General features: G+C 30.1%; 1 protein-coding gene across 1 annotated transcript in view; it reads left to right on the forward strand.

Annotated features, from left to right (window-relative positions):
* The first annotated feature begins 336 nt into the window (after positions 1-336).
* Positions 337-16,793, forward strand: part of ChAT (Choline acetyltransferase) — a 155,817-nt gene continuing 139,360 nt past the window's right edge. The window contains exon 1 of the mRNA XM_088262370.1: positions 337-374. Within this exon, the coding sequence (XP_088118496.1) occupies positions 337-374 (38 nt within the window). The remainder of the gene's footprint in view (positions 375-16,793) is intronic.

Consider the following 16,793-nt stretch of genomic DNA (forward strand, 5'->3'; position numbering starts at 1 on the left):
AAGCAAAAGATACTATTAATTTAATGAAATCGTTCGTTTTTTACCAATTTAACCTTTCCGACATCTTTTTATAAAGATTTCAGTTTCTTAAAATGGTTTTTAAAATTTATTAAAAGCGTAACATACAAGAATAGAATTGTTTTATAATTTTATAATGATTATATTACAAAAAAAAAGGAGATTGATAATTTGAAATAGTTGTGTAGTTTTTAGAGTCTCATGTTAAAAAAAGAATAAGAATTTCCAATTTTTGTTTCATCCCGATTTTCTCCGTGATTATGTACAGATGCACTGCACTAATTGGAACAAATGTTTATTCCCATACATGCAGTCATGATGGAACACCCGTCACCTAATTTCGTCACCTCCATTAGGTGAATAATTGCTTTAAAGCATAGCAGTGTCACTATCCTGTAGGCTAGGTGACCAATTATTTATCGAATTAACACGCTGTACAGAGACGGATCTATGTTTTATAATGTTATCAGTATTGTGACCATTATGTAATAATATGGGATATATATCTAATTTTTTTATCCCATTTTCTTTTCAAAACAACCTTCTCTTGCTTCTTTTACACTTCTTTTCAACCAACAAACAAATTTCACTATGTCTTCTTTTTTTAATTACCTAATGTAAGTGCTGTTATAAAATTATATTTATATAAATTAAGGATTGTTATATTGATTCGCTTTATCTGGCCACGTGTAGATGTGGCTCAAATTTATTATAACTATAAAGTTATTTTATTGTAATTATGTATTTGATGAAAAAAATGTATACTTGAAAGTGGTCGGATCAGAAGTGTAAGTTTTAGTTGACTTAATTTCACATATTAGTTTCACAGATAAAAAAAGATTAAAATTAAATTTTCCGATATTGATGCATATTTTTTTTAACGATAAATTACCAAAATATTTTAAGGATAAATAGTTTTAAAATAAAAATTGTCATGAACATTTAACTAGAGAAAATAATAAAATAAGACTGCCATTTATGAAAAAAAGTCGCAAAATTGTTTAATGTATAAGGGTTTAAAAACGTTTGATGAGATGCCTGAATGTATGAAGAATGAAAAGAGTCTTAAAGAATTGTAAAATAAATGTTCTGTGTACTGTAAGGAAATGTAAATATATACATATGTAGATGTAGTAAATAAGTGTATAAAATAGTTTATATGTATTTGTTAAATAGTTTTATGTAATATAAGCTAACTTAAGAAATTAAAAAAAAAATGGTATCTGAAAATGATGCGGAATGAATCGAAATACGTGTCACAATAGATTTTAAGAAATAGTGGTATTTACCAAGTAAAATTTAAATTTAAATGGATAAACAGTACCACAAACTCAAACTCAGATCCATACCATCTCAATTGTCTTTCTTCTACCTTCCTAACAGACATTATAGGAAGGTAGAGAAAGACTATTGAGAGAGTATGGGCATATAGGGCGCAGAGAACCCGACCGAAGACCAAGAAATTCATGGGTGAAGCAGAAATATAGCATGATTCGAAGGCATGGCCTAGGTGACGTTATCCAGGACAGAAGGACATATAACCTGAGGACGAGGAGAGCTGACCCCAGCAGCCTACAAGGACAATAAGCTGGGATGTCGCCAGGAAGAAGAAGAAGAAGATAGTACCACAAACTGACGAATGTATTTATGATTAAATGGTTTATTTCTGTTATCACTTTACCTTCGATGAATCCGCTGTACCTATAATAAATTTCGGTTTATATATTTTATCGCTTAACCCACGATAAAACCGCTGTGACCATAATTAATTTCGGTGACTTTTTATTTTGATACTTAAGTATTCAAGAGAAATGCTTATGTTTGTCACCAGACGATTATAATTTTCTAGTAATATACTTTTATTGAATCTTTTTCTTGCTGTGAACGCTGTTCTCATTCGTAATTCTGAACGTATAATTTGAGACACTTTCCGTAGAAGAAAAAGTAGAATTAATATGTCGGCACCGTACACTTTTGGGGCCTTTCACTGCTTCAAGACTTAAGTAAGGAAGTGCACATAAGAAGTGAAAATACTTTTTATTTATCAAATAAAACTGAAGCAAGAGTCTTCTGCATTATTTTAAGATATCGCTCACTCCTTTCAACAACGTCATAAATCAAAAAACTTGATTTTTCAGGAGCTCGTTTTTAAAGTTTAAAAATATAATGCAATGTATTAAAAATAAATATAAAGCCACTTATTGAACTTTTTACTGTGCAACAGATCTTTTTAGGTAAAACCTGAATGTTTATTCTCCATTTGAAAATATTAAGTACATTTAAAATAATAATTAAACAAAACCTTTTCTTCAAAATGCAAAAACAACACTTTCTGCCCTGTAGCGGGTAAATATTAAGTAAAAAAATATGCCGCTTTTACTGGGATATAGTACATTTTCTGGGGATTCCGAAAACATGAACACAACCGAAAATTGACGATTTTTTATATTTATGACGTTCTTGAAAGGAGTGAGCGATATGTATCCGTTATGATTACGTATGAAAATATTCAGTGAATTAATTTATTTTTTAAGTGAATCATGGAGTTGGCAAAATAAGGATGAAAGTAGACTGAGTGCAGTCAAAATGCGATCTCTCAGAAGAATGTGCGACAAAACGATGTGTGATAGATGTTCGAACAGTGAAATAAGGAAGGAATGCAAAACTGAGATAAGCATTATCGATAAAATTCAGAAAGGCGTGTTGAGATGGTTTGGACATGTAGAACGAATGAGTGAGGAAAGAACGGTAAAACAAATTTATGAGGCGAATGTAATTGGAAAAAGGAGCAAACGAAGACCGAGAAAAAAATTGGCACGATCAGGTATGCCAAATACTTGAAAGTGGTCGGGTTAGGAGTTGTAACAATCGGCGGGTATGTATGAGGAGATGCATGAACGTGGAAGAGGTGAAGTATATTTGCAAAGACAGAGTGGTGTGGCGTTCTATTCTCTGCCTATCTCTGCGGGGAAGTGGCGTGATGGTTAGTTTTTTGGTTAATTTATTTATTTTCATTTATTTCATTTATTTTCATTTCATTATTTTTCTTCTTCGTGGGTTACAAACTGTGCGATGATGATTGGTTTGTTTCTTTCATAGTCAGTGTCCACCCGTTTAGTTAGTTTTTCTTAGTGTTTTATTTTTCTAAAATATTTATTTAATATTACCTTCTATTGGTACCCAAAGCGTGATACTGATCACCTTGCCTTCATATGATTTACAATCAACTAAACATCGCATCAATTAAATGGCGACAGGCACCGTGTCGTAGTTGACGCTCGACTGCGAGAGTGGCGTCGCGAGTTCGATTTCCGCCAATTGCAAAATAAATTCTAGAAAGATTCATTTTCAATTGGTCTGGGTGTTTGTGATGTATATTTCACATTTACCTTCTCTATCCTTACTATCCTACCTACTGACAAAACTCTAACAGAAGGCGCTTTACGGGTTATTAATTTATTTTTTAAATGCCCAATGCATTATTGCACCATGGCCAAATAAATTCAAAACAGATTCATTTTCAATTAGTCTGGGTGTTTGTGATGTAATTTTCATATTAACCATCTCTATCCCTGCTATCCTAAGTACAGACAAGCTTCTAAAATAAGAGGCTTTGCGGGTTATCCATTTTTTTATGTTTCCAAAGTGCCCAATGCATCATTATCATCTTAAGAGGATAAGCAAAATGAGACAGAAATCTTCGTTTACTGGTTTCATTGCAATAAAACAATATCGAATCGGATCAATGGCGCCTTCTGTAAGTGCTTATAATTTCATAATGAATTATTCATTACAATATACCGGTTAAAAAACAAGTCATGATATAATGATAATAAAAAAATGACAGCCGCTCTAAGCACGTGAGGCATCCTGGAGAAGTAATTTAAGTTCCATAAAATAATTCGTTAAAAAAAAAAACGGCGTAAAAAGGAGTCTAAATACTTGGAATAATTTACGTATTCAAAGTACAGGCTGATTACAAAGTTTAAGGTGTCTCGGCTTGATATGAAACATATAACGTTATTTTTATATGAAAGAAAATGGAAGTCTGAGCATCTCAGGGCTTACGACTAGCTTATTTGGCTTAGTTCACATTATAAATTATGTATATTTTTTAGGAGACAGAACTCAAAATAAAATTAATTGATTGAATAAAACGATTAATTTAAAATAATTTTGAGTGTGTTCTTGTTCACAAATCTCGATTATTTCCAATTAGGAGTTATTATTTATTATTTTTTTATATCTCAACATAGATGAAAAAAAATCCATATATGTATTCTATATTCATATCCCCGTAGATACGACCGTCATAGACTGGTTTATCACTTTACATACTTACAACATTCACCAATTCCACCCATAATTGATTCTACTCCTACTACTACTCTAATTCTTAGAACTTCTACATATATATCCTGTTCAAATTCGAAACATAGTGCTTGAATCACTACAATTTCGCTAGAGACATCTATCTAAAACAAAAGGATATTTTCTAACGTTCCTCATGTATTTGATTATAATCCAGGATTCGGAACATACAAATGAAAGAGTTTCTGCTCAACAAAAAGCTTCTTTCATCTCACCATAGACCAGCGTAAGATTGACTGGTGTTAGGTCAAGTCCGTTAGAGTCGCATAGCCATCTAACACATAGAAAAATAAAGAAATACAGATGGAAAATATTGTTTGTTATTTTTTAAAAACACAAGATTTTACTACCAAAAAAGCTTTTTTTCACACACATTTTTTTTGTAAAATAAAAATTTAAAATAGGTTGTCTTTATTTGCGGAACGGGTAAAATTATGACCTGCTACAAGAACAGCGTCAGTCATCGTTTTCAGAGATGTTTTTCAAAAAAATGTAAAAGTGTTTATTTCTCGGTGATTGGAGTGATACACTTCGGAAACACACTGTAAATCCTGAAGCATGTATGAGGCAATAATAATCGACCTTGGTGTTGACTAATTTTGAAGATGCGTGATCACTTCAGAAAGAGACGAATATATTACCCAAACTAAAAATGGGCAAAACATCAAATGTAATCAAACGATATATTAATTTTTCATGAGAAAAAACGGTAGACATAATAATAATCGTGGCTATCTACCGAATCACGATAATTCGTGTAATTACAACTAATCAGACTAAATTATAATATTTTGCATACGTATTATATGTATATATATGTATGTATATATATATATATATATATATATATATATATACATATATATATATATATACATATAAATATATATATATATATATATATATATATATATATATATATATATATATATATATATATATATATATATATATATATATATATATATATATATATATATATATATATGTATCTATTTTGCTCGCCTCCGTAGTGTAATGGTCAGCATGCTCGGTTACCGTACTGGAGGTCCCGGGTTCGATCCACAGGTCTAATAAATCTAAGTGATTTTTTCACTCCAATATTTATTAAATATTACCCTAGAGTGGTAACTATGGAGGGCTGATCACCTTTCCTTTATATATTAACGATAAAGATAACACCGCGTCTATATATTGCAGTGCCCTTTGCTCCAACGAGTGCGGATGAGGGTTCGAAGGGTATGATTATTTATAAAAACACAAGGTTTATTTAATAAGTATGTCACACTGTTTATTTTATTTTATTTCTCTGTCTTTATATTTTAATGTTCATGCGTTCATTTTTATTTTATTTTCAAAAGCAAAAATATCATGAAGTTGTTATTTAGAATAACGATAAAAAAAAAACAATTTCATTAATATCGGTACCATTTTTTACGTAAATACCAGAGGCGTGCAGTGATACGTTCTGCAATTTTGATCTTGTTATGTTAGAAATATTTTCTTATTTATGATTTGTGTGTTGTTCAAATGGGAGGTGTTTTGGCGTGACAATTTGTTTGAAAATATCTCGAAACACGTTTTTACGACATCCGTGTACTTATCCATTCATAAAAGTTCACAATTAGGAAACACTATTCAATTCATAAGTACTTAATCTTATTATATCTGCCAGACCGTGCACGCGTATGCGTGTTTCACCTTCAAACGCAAGGTTACAGAAGGCACCAACACTTATTTATTATGCTAAATTATATACTATTACGTTTGTAAAATCCTGACCATTATTTTATGTATAACATAAAATAATGGTCGGATTCTGAATATAAAAATTTAACGCTTGTATTTATATATATATATATATATATATATATATATATATATATATATATATATATATATATATATATATATATATATATATATATATATATATATATATATATATATATATAATATTGTATATACATAAGACTAGTTTCGAGAACTACAGATGTTGTGTTTATAAATTTCTGACTATAATTATAAATATATTTTTAAACTTCTTACCTAGAGAAAAAAATCCTTTAACCATCCTCATTAATTCCTCTCCTTTCTTTCTCCTTCCTGCTAAATATATTATTTTATGTAATCCCCTTTTTTTGTTTAATCTCTGAATGTTTTTTAATAGTTTTAAAACATAAATGTGGAATTGTTTAATTGGCTTTTTTTTAACGTAACTATTTTTTGTTAATGTAATGTAATGTTTAATATTGTTAATGTAACTATTGTTTATTATATCATTTTTTATATGTAAGCTGAACAATTCCCGAATAAATAAATAAATTTATACATATCACGAAAATTCGTTGGCTTTCCAATATAAAAATAAAACACGAGTTTAATAAGACTTTTGAATTTATTAATGTAAACACGACTAGTTTTGAGAACTACAGATGTTATGTTTGTAAATTCCTAACCATTATTTTATGTATGACATAAAGATTCGTCGACATTTGAGGATAAAAATAAAACACTTGTATAAGACCACTTTTGAATTTATTAATGTCAACATGACTAGTTTCGAGAACTACAGATGTTGTGTTTGTAAATTCCTGACCATTATTTTATGTATAACATAAAGATGCGTCGTCTTTTGAGGATAAAAATCAAACATTTGTATAAGACCACTTTTGGTTTGAATTTATTTATGTTAAGACGACTAGTTTCGAGAACTAAGGGTGTTCTATGATGGAAAGTTAAGGTTCCAAGGATAGATAGTTATGTTTTGGGGGTTTCTTGAAAGTTACCAGAGATTGCCTTAAGAGGTAATTCATTGTACAGTATGACCGCTTGTACATTGCTGTGCTATGACGGGGATTTAGAATCGTCTCTTTCTTTAGAAAAACGGAGCAATGCTTCGGATATTGAATGTAGGTATCTACTAGTTTTTAAATGAAGTGGTATGAATGTTTAATCGTTGGTACGTTTGTGATAGTACTTTTTTCGTCTCTGTTGAGACATGTATAAAGAACTCATGATTATGATGCATCCAGCATATGTGTGTTTAATAATCGAAATTTTTAGTCAGTAATTGATTCAACACGCAATGATTTGTGATAGTACATATCGCTCACTCCTTTCAAGAACGTCATAAATCAAAAATCTTAAATTTTTAGTTGTGCATGTTTTCGGAATGCCCAGAAAATGTACTATATCCCAGCAAAAGCGGCATATTTTTAACTAAATATTTACCCGCTACAGGGCAGAAAATGTTGTTTTTGCATTTTGAAGTATTGTTTAATTATTTTTTTAAATAAATTAAATATTTTTCAAATTGAGAAAAAACCTTCAGGTTCTACCTTAAAAGATCTGGTGCACAGTAAAAAGTTTAATAAGTGGCTTGATATTTATTTTGAATACATTGTATTATATTTTTAAACATTAAAAACGTTCTGCTGAAAAATGCAGTTTTTTGATTTATGACGTTCTTGAAAGGAGTGAGCGATATCCATTTAAAATTACATAAAAAACTTGGTACATAAATATAACTATTTCCATAATTATATTGTGACACGTGTTTTGATGTATTCTATATTACTGTGCTAATTACTCAGAAGTTATTTTGTTATGATATCTATCTACAAAATTTTGAGTGTGTCCACATACTTGTTCACAAAATCGGGATTATCTCCAATTACAGGAGTTATTTTCATATTATTTTTTGACATCTCATCAAAAATGAAGAAGGACGTCTGGGCATTTACGGGGCTGACGACCAGTTTTGATGAGATGTCAAAAAATAATATGAAAATAACTCCTGTAATTGGAGATTATCCAGATTTTGTGAAAAAGTATTTGGACACACTCAAAATGTTGTAAATATATTATCTGGTCAAATTATAAGCTTAATAATAAAAATGAAAATGGTATTTTCTGGCGTTTCTTATGTGTGATTATAATCCAGGATTCGGACCTCACATACTAATATAAGAGTTTCTGCTTAGTAAAAAGCTTCTTTACATCTCACCTATAGATGTCTCTAGTGATTCAAGAACAAGGTTTCTAAATTGGTTCATATTTATAGAACTTCCAAGGATTTGAGTAGTGTGGTTGTCAATAATGGGTAGAATTTGTGAATGTTACACGTGTGTAAAGTGATCACTTAAACCAGCCTATGACGCTCGTCAGCCCCGTAAATGCCTAGACTTCCATATTCTTCTTCATTTTTGATGAGATGTCAAAAAATTATATGATATCTATCCATTTTTAGTAACAATTCGTTACTTGTGGAGTATACGTGGTAAATACCACTATTTCCACTATTCTATCATGACATGTGTTTTGATTCTGCATCACAAATAAATTTTAAAATCTCATTTATTGATTCAGCAGTAACTTAGTTATGACATCAATCAATTTTTAAGAATTTTTACTCGGTAAATACCACTATTTCCTACATTTTATTTTGACACGTGTTTTAGCTATTTTAAAAATGAGGTTTCACTTTAAAAGCAGCCATTCTAATTAATTAAGCAGTTAAAAAGTAAATTATTTCGATCAGTATAATAATAATGCATTTAATAGTTAAATTAAACCATTACCGCGTCCTTCGTTTTGCTATAAAGTTAATCGAAGAGTTTTGGGTAGATTAGAGAGTAATTACCTCTGTCAGTGCCGAACCTATTCTGCATAGAGTGAAATAACCACGAGTAACTAAATCACGAACGATGAATGAGCAGATGTGACCTCAATAATACCAATCTGTCAATCACTTAAGTACTTTCGAACCATCAACTAACATTCAAGGTAACGTAAATCTTACAGAAATGAAGAAACGTAGCCAAAAATGTGCACTAAATCTATATTTTTACTTTACTTTTCACTCTATCGCTAAACTTCTTCTTCTTCTTCTTTTAGGACTAGGTCCTGACATTCTCGGGTCGCTCCTGGGAGGTGGAAGACCAGCTATCCTTCCATCGTTTAGGTAGTCTTCCTGGGGGTCTGATCCCGCTTATGTTGCTGTCCGCTGCCACCCTCACCACTCGATCCGAACTCGCTCTTCTCACATGATCTCTCCAGAAACGTCTTCTTTCTCTTCCCCATCGCACAACATCTTCAACATCGCAGATTTTTCTTATATCTGAGTTTCTTACTATGTCGCGAAGTGTTAGGCCTGCAATGGGTCGTAGAGTCTTCATTTCGGATATCCTAAGAACGCTTTTTGTTCTCGCGGTATCGCTAAACGAAGTGTAAAATCTGCCGTAAAATTTAGTACCGAGCAATAAATGTTCATTGTCTGTGGTGTATAAAATACTTTATGATGTTAATTTTTATGTTCCACTAAATTTATTGTAAAAAATTATATTTTTCCCTTCTTATTTCAGATAACTGTAATAATTGCGTGTTTTTTTTTATCCCTTCAAATTATTAATTCAAGTTAAAATTATTTTTTAAGAGATACAGGATGGTGCAAAATTAACCACTCCATCGGAAGATAATATAATTTTTTGCAAATGGCTTTGTACGTCAATCACAGGTTTAAAGAAATTCGGTTATAAAAAAAGCATTAACCAAAAAAAAAGTAACAATTAAAAGTGAAATTAAAGTAAAGTACAAGGGTGGAAAATCCACGACTATGAAAATGATGTAAACTTGACGAATTTATTGAACCTTCCTCATATATATATGTATATATTCCTCATATGTATAATTAAATTCATTGTTCACATACGATTTGCTAAGCAAATGCACTATTAATCAAAACACGCGAATTAGAGTGCAACAATTGATTAAGTCCAACTAAACTGCAAAGTTTTGATAAAAAAGAAACGGAGATTGTGAAATTGCGATTCACCATTACTGTGCATGATTTTTAAGTTGTAGTCGGCCGTTATGAAAGCTTTATTTGTTAATATAATTTGTCTGTGGTTTTATGTTATATGTAACCACTTAACTATAGATCATCCGGTAAAATAAACGAGACGTTAGATCCGCTGTTATTTTTGTATAAATACTTTTAGTTATTAAATATTCTCAATATTATTAATATTTAAAGCATTTACTTTGTGGTTAGTCATTTTTACTTATTTATTTTTTTACAAAAATGTTAATAAAATTAGTATATAGTCTACCGGTTTCGAGACGTACCCGTCTCTTCGTCAGGACAATCACTAACACAGCATGCAAACAATACTACCCTTCACCACCATAGCACCATTTTGTGTAGTTTTGAGTGTGTAAATGGTGCTATGGTGGTGAAGGGTAGTATTGTTTGCATGCTGTGTTAGTGATTGTCCTGACGAAGAGACGGGTACGTCTCGAAACCGGTAGACGTAAAAATCTCGGTGAGTGGTTATATACTAATTTTATTAACATTTTTGTAAAAAAATAAATAAGTATTAAATATTATCTACTCTTCATTACTAGAACTCAACTTTAGATATAGAATTAAGTCATAGAGCTATTCTTAGAAAACAAATAAGAAAATGGTACAAAATTTAGAATCTTTCGTAATAAAAAATAGGCCCTGTCATGTACTATAATAAATAAATGGACCAAAGGAAAAATGGGTTTGCGATCAAGGGTTGAAATGGAATAAATGGAATAATTAGTTTTTATAGTATTCATTTTACTATTGTGTGTATGTTATGTTAAAATATATAAAAATAATGAAAAAAATTATGTAAAAAAAACCTTGTAGTGACTGTACGGACTTTTAGATTTGATTGTTTGTTTTAGCCCTGAAAATAAATTTGAAGGAGTAAAAATTAGAAAACGAAGGCAAGAACTGGTTAATTTTTATATTATTTTTTGACATCTCATCAAAGATGACGAAAAATATGGAAGTCTGGGCATTTACGGGGCTTACGACCGTCATAGGCTGGTTTAAGTGATCACTTTACACACGTGTAACATTCACCAATTCTACCCATTATTGACAACCACACTACTCAAATTCTTGGAAGATTATATATATATGAACCAATTTAGAATCCTTGTTCTTGAATCACTAGAACTTCACTAGAGACATCTATTGGTGAGATGTAAAGATTTTGTGAACAAGTATTTTAAAATTATTTTCAGTTATATAAGTATTCCAACAGCTTGAACTAACTAAAAAAACTCTAGCAAGAAGTAAAAACGTAATTTAAAATAACTGGCTTTGAAAGTAACAGACGTGTCATATAAGTTATGTTTTGTTAATTATTTATCACTTGCAATTAAAATAGATGCAATTTAAACATGCGATGCTCATTTTCTTAGAATTTGTGCATTTTATGTATTCTAAACAATAACTATTCCCACATCTTCGAAAGTCAGAAAACAATAATAATGTAACCTTTCACTGGCTCTCAATATCACTGGTGAATATCATACAATATCATTACATTTTTAATTTATGTTTTACTTGGTAAATACCATTATTTTAAACATAAACAGTGGTATTTACCAAGTAAAACATAAATGAAAAATGGATTAATATTATTACCACAAAGTAACTGCCGAATCAATTGATGATAATATTTATCATTACAGTGGAAATAACAATATGTTGGAACAAAAATATACAAAATAAGATATTTAATCCCTTAGACATATGAACACAAATTGATGATGATAATCTTTATGTTGTGTTATGTTATGCAATTAAAAAAAAAAAAAAAAAAAAAAAAACACATTTTGAGACTGTCCATATCTTTCTTCACCGATTCTGGGCTTAGTTCCATTTAGGAGTTGTTGAAATCAATTTTTATTGATATCTTAATAAAGATGAAAAAGAAAATGTAAGCAGGGCATTTACAGCTCTTACGACCAGTCATAGGCTGGTTTGAATATAAATTAAACGTACATTATCTTTTGACATCTCAACAAGAATGAATAAAAATTTGGATATCTAGGTATTTACAGGGCTTGATTTCAGGTGTCAAAAAATGATACTAATAATCCAATAAAACTAAGGAATCCCTGAAGGACGCAGACCCCCAGGCAGACCTCCAAAAAGGTAGAAAAACAGCTGGGAGTCAACATCCCAAGAGCTAAAAGCGGAGGCACAAACAGACCCTTAGGATCTAGAAAAAGAAAAAGAAGAAGAAAAAATAATGTAAAAAAATTACCAAATTGGAGATATTTGTGAATAAGTATTTGGACACACTCAAAATGATGTTAATATCAGATACGTTCCAACAACTTCAAAAAACAAGAGCAAGGTTTCTAAATTGGTTCATATACATAGAACTTCCAAGAATTTGAGTAGTGTGGTTGTCAATAATGGGTAGAATTGGTGAATGTTACACGTGAGTAAAGTGATCACTTAAACCAGAATATGACGGTCGTCAGCCCCGTAAATGCCCAAACTTCCATATTCTTCTTCATCTTTGATAAGATATTAAAAAATAATAACTTAAAAAAAATGTAGCTTTAACAAATTTTAAGGCTAGAGAAGTAATAAAGATTAATTCATTTATTATTATTATTGTTAATTCTAAAATATAACACAATGAATAGTCATAACCCTCATTTATCATACGATATTATCGTTTCATCTGAGGCGCCCTTGAAGTCAAAAATCTTAATCAAACTTTGAAAAGGTTTACTAGTAACAAAAATAAAAGTCGTGTTATCTGATTAATAATGGTGTCAATGTGATTCCCCTTTTCGGCATTTGGCATTTCCGGCAAATTATAATATACATGGTGAGGTAAAAAAATAACTTAAAAATGATAACATCTTCGAAAATTAATATTTATGAGGAATTATTTAAAAACTGGCGGTAAACTATTACGTAAAATATAAGATCTTTTATACAGGAATACAGAAAATATTGCGAGTACAGCACCGTACACGTGAGACAAGTGAAACTTCTTTAAAATATAAACATTAAAAGATATATTTCTGACAACTCATAGTTTTGACAGTTTTTTTTTCAATGTTTTTTTTTCATGTACCTATAAATTTTTAAATCAAACACAGATTTTTTTGAGTCTACTTAGTTGTATTTTATTAAAACACTTAAAAATTAATATTGTGACAATTGTTTCGCCTAGTTATGGCATTTTCAAACGTATGTGAAGATTAAATGGACTGACGGTCCTTATGTACCCATAAAATTCTAGGTACTTAATTAATAGTTTTAACGTGTGCAGTAATAATTTATGGGAGACAAGAATACTTAATGGGGGATGTACAAAAAAATGTAAATTAATGTACGTATTTTTTTTCTATCATTTTCATTTTCATATCATAATTCTCGTCTGTGTAAGCGCCCATGAGGTAGTATTTCACGAAAATGGCGCTTTTTAAATTTTCCGTTTTTTTAAAAATTATTAATATATCTCAACAACGATGAAGAAGAATATGGAAGTCCGGGTATTTACAGAGCTAACGACCACCATAGACTTGGTTACCAAAGTCCAGACTTCCATATTCTTCTTCACCTATGTTGAGATTTAAAAATATAAAAAAAAACCTCCTAAGCGGAGATAATGCAGTCCAGAAGTCTGTACATCCCAGGGCTTACGACCAGGCATTTGGCTGGATCACCATTCTGCCCATTATTGATAATCCAAATTGCATTATTTCTTGAAACCTATATATGAGTATACGAGTATATGCAAAGGTATTAGATATTTCCGCATACCGTTGGGGTTTTCAATACATTTGGGAAGTATTCTCATCAGTAGGGTAAATAATCTAGTATCCGATATAAAAATTATATTTTTCTAACCCTTATCCGCACCAAATGGTGCATAGGGCACTGCGTCGTATTCGCGAAGTGTTATCTTAATCGTTAGTTACACGAAGGCAAGGTGATCTCTCCTGCGCTTTAGGGCCCAGTCCAGGGTAGTATTAAATATAAATTACAGTGTAAAATCATTAATATTGATTTTAACCCCCCTAGAAATCGAACCCGGAACCTCCAGCCCGGTAGCTAAACACGCTAACCATCACACCAAGGAGGCGGACAAAAATATACAATATTTCAATAAATAGTAAGCTTTTCGCACTCTGTATATTAATATAAAATACCTCAATTGCAAAAACATAGCTACATAATACTCCTTTGAATATTTCGAGGGCATAACGAGATAAAACAAAACCATTTAAGCTCACAGTAAGTACCGATTTAACATGCTGCATTACTTTAATAACGATGTAAACAAAAAAAATAACATGGTAACCATTACACTTTCACGATTTTTGGATTCACGACTAGAATAATAATAATTCTAATCACTTGTACACTTTTTCGTAATCTCCGTTCATTAATCATCAGATTTACATTTGTTCAGCGCAGTAATGACGAGTCGGTTCTCGATGTGAGCGTATGGGTTAAGTGCCTTCAATTCACTTTCAAACAAGTTTACGATCTTACTGTCTCTTTCAGTAATGCATAATGTTCTTGAACGAGTTAGAACTGCAGGTGCATCGTAATGTAAGATAGATTCAACGTCATTTCTTGTATTTAATGGGTGGTAATATATAACTACAGTGGGGCTTCCGCTTGGAATCTTCTTCTTCTGCCTGGCTACATCTCAGCTTATTGTCCTTGTAGACTGCTGGGGTCAGCTCTCTTCGTCCTCAGGTTATAGGTTCTTCTATCGTGAATGCGTGAACTCTTTATTTTGTCTCTAAGGGACACTCTCGCTGACCATCTAAGCTTTCGCATTTCAGCGGATTCTTGTTGCCTAGAGAATGTGCTATACATTGCCCAGCATTCAGAGCCATATAGGAGTGCAGGTCTGACAATTGATTGTTAGACTTTTCCCTTTAATTTGGATGGCATTTTTGGATCGCAAAGGACTCCAGTCTTATATATATATATATATATATATATATATATTATATATATATATATATATATATATATATATATATATATATATATATATATATATATATATATATATATATATATATATATATATATATATATATATATTATATATATATATATATATATATATATATATATATATATATATATATATATATATATATATATATATAAATATATATATATATATATATATATATATATATATATATATATATATATATATATATATATAAATATATATATATATATATATATATATATATATATATATATATATATATATATATATATATATATATATATATATATATATATATATATATATATATATATATATATATATATATATATTATTTTTTGACATCTCATCAAAGATGAAGAAGAATATGGATGTCCGGGCATTTACGGGGCTTACGACCGTCATAGGCTGGTTTAAGTGATCACTTTACACACGTGTAACATTCACCAATTCTACCCATTATCGACAACCACACTACTCAAATTCTTGGAAGTTCTATATATATGAACTAATTTAGAAACCTTGTTCATGAATCACTAAATCTTCACTAGAGACATCTATTGGTGAGATGTAAAGAACTATGACTATGACTATGATTATAATCTGGGATTCGGATCTCACATACTAATATAAGAGTTTCTGCTTAGTAAAAAGCTTCTTTACATCTCACCAATAGATGTCTCTAGTGAAGTTTTAGTGATTCATGAACAAGGTTTCTAAATTGGTTCATATATATAGAACTTACAAGAATTTGAGTAGTGTGGTTAGAATTGGTGAATGTTACACGTGTGTAAAGTGATCACTTAAACCAGCCTATGACGGTCGTAAGCCCCGTAAATGCCCAGATTTCCATATCCTTCTTCATCTTTGATGAGATGTCTGTCAAAAAATAATATTAAAATAACTCCTGTAATTGGAGATAATCCAGATTTTGTGAACAAGTATTTGGACACACTCAAAATGTTGTATATATATATATATATATATATATATATATATATATATATATATATACAACATTTTGAGTGTGTAATGGTCAGCACGCTCGGCTACCGTTCTGGAGGTCCCGGGTTCGATTCCCAAGGGGGGTAAAATAAATATAAGTGATTTTTTCACTGTCATATTTATTCAATATTACCCTGGACTGGTACCTGAAGCGGAGGGCTGATCACCTTTCCTTCATGTGTAAACGATCAAGATAACACTGCGTTTATATGACGCAGTGCCCTATGCACCATTGGGGTGCGGATAAGGGTTTTATTATTATTATATATATATATTTATATATATATATATATATATATATATATATATATATATATATATATATATATATATATATATATATAAATATATATATATATATATATATATATATATATATATATATATATATATATATATATATATATATATATATATATATATATATATATATATATATAAATATATATATATATATATATATAAATATATATATATATATATAAAATATATATATATATATATATATATATATATATTATTTTTTGACATCTCATCAAAGATGAAGAAGAATATGGAAGT

This window comes from Brachycentrus maculatus, unplaced genomic scaffold, assembly GCF_059751285.1.
Source record: "Brachycentrus maculatus isolate JH-2025_06_01 unplaced genomic scaffold, ASM5975128v1 h1tg000176l, whole genome shotgun sequence".
Classification (NCBI taxonomy): Eukaryota; Metazoa; Arthropoda; class Insecta; order Trichoptera; family Brachycentridae; genus Brachycentrus; species Brachycentrus maculatus.